Source organism: Mustela lutreola, chromosome 1 (assembly GCF_030435805.1).
Source record: "Mustela lutreola isolate mMusLut2 chromosome 1, mMusLut2.pri, whole genome shotgun sequence".
Taxonomy (NCBI): domain Eukaryota; kingdom Metazoa; phylum Chordata; class Mammalia; order Carnivora; family Mustelidae; genus Mustela; species Mustela lutreola.
Window position 1 is genome coordinate 222,450,753 of NC_081290.1, and position 6,831 is coordinate 222,457,583.

At 42.8% G+C, this 6,831-nt stretch overlaps 1 protein-coding gene across 21 annotated transcripts in view; it reads left to right on the plus strand.

The window, feature by feature from the left end:
- Nucleotides 1–4,638, plus strand: part of DLG2 (discs large MAGUK scaffold protein 2) — a 1,588,988-nt gene extending 1,584,350 nt beyond the window's left edge. For all 21 annotated transcript variants that reach the window (XM_059187674.1, XM_059187632.1, XM_059187635.1 and 18 more), the window contains one exon: nucleotides 1,434–4,638. In XM_059187674.1, the coding sequence (XP_059043657.1) occupies nucleotides 1,434–1,540 (107 nt within the window). In that variant the 3' untranslated portion in view covers nucleotides 1,541–4,638. The remainder of the gene's footprint in view (nucleotides 1–1,433) is intronic.
- Nucleotides 4,639–6,831: the final 2,193 nt, after the last annotated feature.

Sequence of the window (6,831 nt, forward strand, 5' to 3'; positions counted from 1 at the left end):
TCATCAGAAAACTTGAAAAAGAAGCCTTTAGAGCTCAATTAGGGAACTTCCAAAACGCTGCCTCTACTGAGATGTGGTCTCAGGGCTCCCTTCTCAGCCTCAGTGAGGGGCTGGTCTCCGTCCCGTTAGCAGCAGTTGAACGAGATGTTGAACATCTGTTTTCATTGATTCCATGTCAAGTCCCAGGGCAAAACTTTGATTTTCTTTTTTAATATTTCCTTGGAAACATGAAGTTTGGGGAATAGAGGAAGATTTTCTGGCACCAGATATCCTTGATTCTCTATTCTTAATGACGTTCATGAAACACAGATCAAATCCAAAGAGTGATCAAACTGTGTGGAAATTGCCTTACAACAAATGGTTTAAAAACAAGAAATTTCCTTCTGAATTTCCTTATGAGAAGTTAGATGCTTTACCGTTTGTCCTACTCAGAATATGAAAATGCCAGTGGCTTAGCAATCTGCAAATATTTTGAACCGGGTAATCTTGAGTAAAATTTCAATCAATAACAAAGGTATGAGTCATGTTTTATCCTGAAAGAACATCCAGGTATAAACATCAGATCACAGTCATGCACATTTTGACTGGTGGCTCACACTCCGAGATAAATTCTCAAGGTTGTTCTTGAAGATCTAAACTATGTTTCAGTAGCAATTCATTGTTATTCCCTCATGTCCTATAGATAATACTGGCATGTGTTGGAGAGCTCTCTATAAGCTATCTTTAGTTCAGAGGAGGTTATGAAATACACTTAAATCTGCTTCAGATGACTTGGCATTCTAGGTAATTCATGGGTTAGCTGTTTGTTTATATTTCCTCTTATTTATGTTTCTTCTAAGTAGCTGTCATAAGGCATTCTCACTATGAGCAGCCCTGGTATGGCAAAATATCAACTTACCACATTACTTGGAGAATGAGTGGGGTTTCCTATTAAGGGTTTGGGGGTTGGAGCGGTTAACTCAAGTTGCCTCCACAACCTTATTATTTCCCTGTGTCAAAAACGTCTAAATTTCTGCACGTGCCAAGGTAAATAGAGTATATAGAATAAAAGGCCAGCTTTCTTTGATAAGCAGAGAGATTTCGGTCTGAAAATTGATCCATACTTAGCCCAGAGTAGACACCCATGAAATTTAAATACATAAGTGATTCATTGTCCAGAACCACAGACAGACATGTAGAAGGTAGAAAGACTGTGGTGCATTTGTTACCTGATCCAGGACATGCATTGAAAGCAATTTTTTTTTTCTTTTACCCACTGACGTGACCTTGCTTAAGTAAATTTCCCGCTTTTCCTTCCTTACTAATGAAAAGTCGTACAAAGCTTCCATATGAGTTCATCTGTCACTGGTTTGGGCTTCTGCTGTGTGATTGATGGGTGTTCTTCACCAGGCAGGGAATGATTCCTAACCGTGGCGTGTTGGCTCTTGTTCTAGCTATCGTCCAAGGAGACACCTTAGAAGATATATATAATCAATGCAAGCTTGTTATTGAAGAGCAGTCTGGGCCTTTCATCTGGATTCCCTCAAAGGAAAAGTTATAAATTAGCTATTGCACCTCCGACAATGACAGAAGAGCATTTAGAAGAAAAAAATATATATAATATACTACTTGGAGGCTTTTATGTTTTTGTTGCATTTATGTTTTTGCAGTCAATGTGAATTCTTATGAATGTACAACACAAACTGTGTGAAGCCATGAAGGAAACAGAGGGGCCACAGGGTGGGACAGAAAAGACTTTGCAGTATGCAGGAAGGCTTTGGTTTGCTCAAAGTGCCAGGTGTAGGGATGAACCTCTGATGGGCTTTCTGCCCAAGAGATGGGCAGCCTCCTCACCCCAGCAGATGTCCAGAGCTGATTTAGCTGCTGAGCTCTCTGTGTCTTTTGCTTTAAAGAAAAGTTGCCAGCACTTGAACTTCACCAACCTTCCCATTACCCACATCTGTAATTGGTACACTTCGAATTTTATAACTATGCACACTCTTTGATTTCTTAACGAGCAAAAGAAAGAAACAAGGAAAAAGGAAAGGAGTCCCTTTGGAGATAGCATATCAGGGAAGGATAAGTGTGTAGTTTCTTTGACTGGCATCTACAAAGACAAGCATTTCATAAAATTCACAAGTGTATGGAGGACTGACCTCACTGAGAGGAGGGGATTCACTGAGGGTAGCTTTATGATTGTTTATTGTCTATTTTGCCATTTATAAACTGAAAGAAGGCACTAAAGATGAGAATAATTTATACAATAAAAATATATTAAATGTATAGAAACGAATTTCTATAGGTTAAAAAAGTTTTGTGAAATATTTTGTAAAGACTAATTGAGAGACTAAATGTATGCACTATCAGCAGATGATCAAATTCAAGAACTGAAAGTTGCACTCTCCCTTTTGTTGCCAATGATCCATTAAGAGCATCTGAGTTCCTTCCAAAGTCTGACAAAGACTTCTCCCTCACTTACCTCCCATGATCTCCCTTCCATATTAGTAACACACTCTCATGGAGCACATCCCTTAATGAGTTGCCCTTGTGGGTATTTTTGGAAGACTTTTGGTTAATGCATTTTTAAGCTGATGGCTTTCAGAGACAAACTCATTCAAATGATCTAAAGGGACGTTTTTGCTTTTATCTTGTTAAACAACCTGGGCCTGCCATGCAAATAGTTGAATAACTTTGTTCCTAGTTACATACATGCAATTCTCAAAGGATCATTTAGTATTTTGGCCAACCATGAGTAATTAGGACTTTCTTTTTGTCTGTTTCACAAGTAACTGAGGGTTTTGTGACAGCCAGAGATGGTATCGAGCCATGGAGAGATCTGTCCCAAGAAGCACTGTTCCTTTGAGGAAGAGAGAAGTATCTGGTTGGGGGGGGTGAGGGGTGCAGACTTTGTTTCTGTGTACAGGGCAAAGAGAACCACAAGGAAAGATAATTAACAACTTTGAGCTCAACCAATTGAACTGCCTTTCTTGGGGGCTGCACCTGGACCAAGTTTATTTTTTAGCAATTATAATAATGATGATTTAAAAAACCTCCCAAAGCCTATATCCCACTTTAGAGCTGATGATGACATCAGCATTGCTTGTGCCCATGGTGTTTTGAGAGAGACTTTTTGGTGATCTCAATAACCACTCAACTGGGTTCTATGCCTGCCCAGACTAAGCCCCATCGCCTTATTTCTGGGGTACATCCAGACCTGGCAGGGATTCTGCCACACTGTGCAGCAAACCAGCATGCAGGCTGGCATGGGAGAGCGAGAGATAGAGCCATCAGCAGTGATGGGGCTTCTTCCCAGTAAGAACATCGGAGCTCAGAATGAGGGTCTCTTTCCAAAACCAAGTGTTGTTCATCTTACGCTAAGCTAACTACCACCGTCTGCCTCGCTGCAGTCACCAAAACAAACACAGAAATGCAAAATTATTCATCTACCTATAGTCTTGAGGCTGCCTTTGCCAACGGAAGGGCTAGCAATGCATTTTCCCTCTGATGAAAGTTAAATCTGGGGGGACTTCCTCAGAATGCTCAAAACGTTAAAGGTATGTCCGTGGCTGCAATTCGCCAGTTTCAGATCAAGGCCTACTTTCATCAATATTGCTGCCAGAAGTTTTCTGCCACCAGAATGCCATTCCTGATCCCAGCTCTATTTTTAGGCCACCATACTAACTTCTTTGGTTTCTCAACTGAGCATGCAACCATTTATTTAAAGGACTGTCATTAATGAGTAGATGTTTCCGCGGGTCGTGTGATGTGCTTTCCATTTAATATTAAGTATTGCTGTGGCTGAGTACAATCAAATTGAACCACCAACCCTTGGTTTTGTAGTAATATAATTATTTATTTTCCTAGTGTAGATGCTTCCAGATTAGAATTGGCATTTGCACTGATTTTTTTATGTAGATTTATATAAATATATATATACATATATATTTGCTTGAAGAATCACCAAGCGAATTGGTGAGAGGGTCTTTTCCTATAGAATTTACACCTCCATTTGTTGTGTTGTCTTGCGCTTCCCAATGTTGAGGTCTCTAGGGCTCCAACGAACTGGTGTATTTCGCAGCAAATATGATGATTGTACGGATATGGCAGGAAAGTTACCCAGATTACATCTGGTGCAAATGCACTTGGAGCCTGGGGCCAGACCGGTGCTAACACTGCAAACTTTGTCCGGAGCTCTCTCCAATCTGAAGGCTTGCTGGGGGCGCAATGTCACCTTCCCATGCTGGGCCCTTTCGGAAAAGTGCCAGATCGTGTCACTGGTGCTATTTTTCATGCTCTGGTACAATGTGTAGCACCACGGGGGTCTCAGCTTTACCAAAATCAAAATCGCACTTGTCAGCTAATTGCAGGGGCATTTGTTTTTTGCTCTCCTCCCACGGGATCTGTTGGCCATTTCTTTGCCGGCCTCTCCCTGCCCTCGCCCCCTCAGCCCCAAGTTCTTGGCTTGGCTCTGTCTGCTCAGTGAGCCCAGCTTTACGAAGCCGCACTCAGGTGCCTGTGAGCTGTCTTAGATCCTACTGCCAGCCCTTCCAGACTCTGAGCCAGGGAAAAGCCCTCCACTCCTATGGCTCTCACCTCTGGTTTTCCCTCCTTCTTTTCCTCTGCTCTCCCCCTTCCATTTCTGTCTCATTCCATCTCTCTCTTTGTGCACCTCTCCTTTTCTCCCACTGGCCTGTCTACCCGGAGTGTCTACCCCACATTCCTTCTGTGGTCTCTCATTACTCCCTCCCCTTCACTCTCCTGTCTCTCTAACCCCCTTCAGTCTCTTTTCCCCTTCCCTCTCCTTTCCTGTCCTTTTTCTTCCTCACACCTCTGAACATCTCCTCACCCATACCCCACTCTGAAATTTTTCTGTCCTATAAGGGCTCATGGCTGATTCAGACAGCACGTCCATACACTGGACCGATGACACAGTTCCTGTGGGTCACCGTTTCACTTACACAGCCCAGAAAGCAAAGCTGAGCATGAGGTCCCGGGCTGGAGCCAGCTCCAGCACGCCTCACCGAGCCAGCCTGCACCACTGCCCTCGCAGTGTCGATGCAAGTGCTCTGGGCCCCGCGGCACCTGGGTGCCTCTCTGCCTGAAGGCTGGTCCACAGTGAGCCCACTCCCAGCACCATCCTGTGGCTCTAAGGACACTTCCTCTCTACAAAGGCAGACTCTGGCCCCAAAATCATTCTGACAGCAAACCTCATTCTTCTCATTGAAGCCATGCCATCGCCTTGGTTTGGAGAGAGACATTTTTTCCCACTTAAAGCTCCTCCCGCCCCGCCCATTTTCATGTGAAGCCCCCTCTGCTTTTCAGCTGGTGATTGCTCTGGTGAGATTGAACAGACTCGCTGGTAAAATAACATCTCTTTTTTTCCTGTCTTGGTCCTGCCTAAATTCCTACAAAAGTATTTAAGGCAAGGACTCGAGCTAGTTCCTAAGCTTATCGTGGTCATTCGTCACTCCCAGGGGGAAACGGGGACATTTCTCTGAAAGCATCTGGAGTGACATGCCGACAAACTGATTTGCCAGAGATCTCCCTACAGAATTCTGTGGATATGCATTTTACTTCTGTGTGTATGTATGGTCTATGTGGTATGTATATCCTGTATACACATACTGCATTGGGTATGAATGAATGTGGATGGAAACCCACACACACACTCCAGTCTGTAAATATCCTTCCTCACTGAAAACTGTGCTTTGGAAATCATTTCTTGTACAGCTGTGCAGTTTCTTGTAGCAGCTGAGGACAAGCTAAGACAGGTGGATGAGTTAGACAAAGATCACCTAAAAGATGGAATACGGAATCTCCCTAGCAACTCGTGAGGACAGACAACCAAATGGCAAGGTTGACTCCCAATGGGATGGCAAACTTTTCTTCTCTCCTTTCGGAATTTGTGTTTCCTAAGTGTGTCTTAAATTCTGAGTGCACCAGGCTGTACCCGTTAGATCCTTTCGATATGACAGTTTCGTGCTTCTCTCTGACAGGATGTTTCTCCATCGAGCTGTAGTGCAGGAGGGGAGGGAGGGGGAAATTCTCCTTGCCTGGGCTGGAATTTACAGAGACACTGCACAGCTTACACTCCTGTTAAGTGTAAATATTCGACACTTCCATTCCATTTGTGTAAAAAATAAAGCACACACAATTATAAAATCAAGATGTATATTTCATACTCAGTGTGTCTGTGCATATTTATTGCGTTTCTGGTTGTCAGCGGTGGCCCCGTTGTAAGAATGCCTGATAGAGTGTTTATAAACGTGTCATGGTTTTATTATGAGATATAAATATTAAAACATTTTCTACTTTATAGCAAATTATTTTCTCCCAAAGCATAATTTGTCTTGCTTCATAAAGAATAGAATCATCCATTTTTATTTTTATCAAATTTGTCTGATTTCAGGGCTAAAGTGTAGTTAGAGGAGGTTTGCTCTGAGAAGCCCAGGCAGTGCTGAGAGGAGCCCAAAGTGGTGCCTTTTCATATTTTTAACTTCGGTTACTATCTTGCCTGCTTTTCATCAGGATTTGGCCAAGAGTGAACAATATATGAAAAGATAGGGTTTTTTATAAGAGACTCTTAATCTCACAAAACAAACTGAGGGATGGGGGGGAGGGTTAGGGAGAGGGTGGAGGGTGGTTGGGTTGTGGACATTGGGGAGGGTATGTGCTATGGTGAGTGCTGTGAAATGTAAACCTGGCAATTCACAGTCCTGTACCCCTGGGGCTAATAATCCATTATATGTTAATTTAAAAATTTAAATAAAAAATTAAATTTAAAAATAAAATCTAGGTTTTTTAGGGATGCCTGGGTGGCTCAGTTGGTTGAGCATCTGCCTCTGGCTCAGG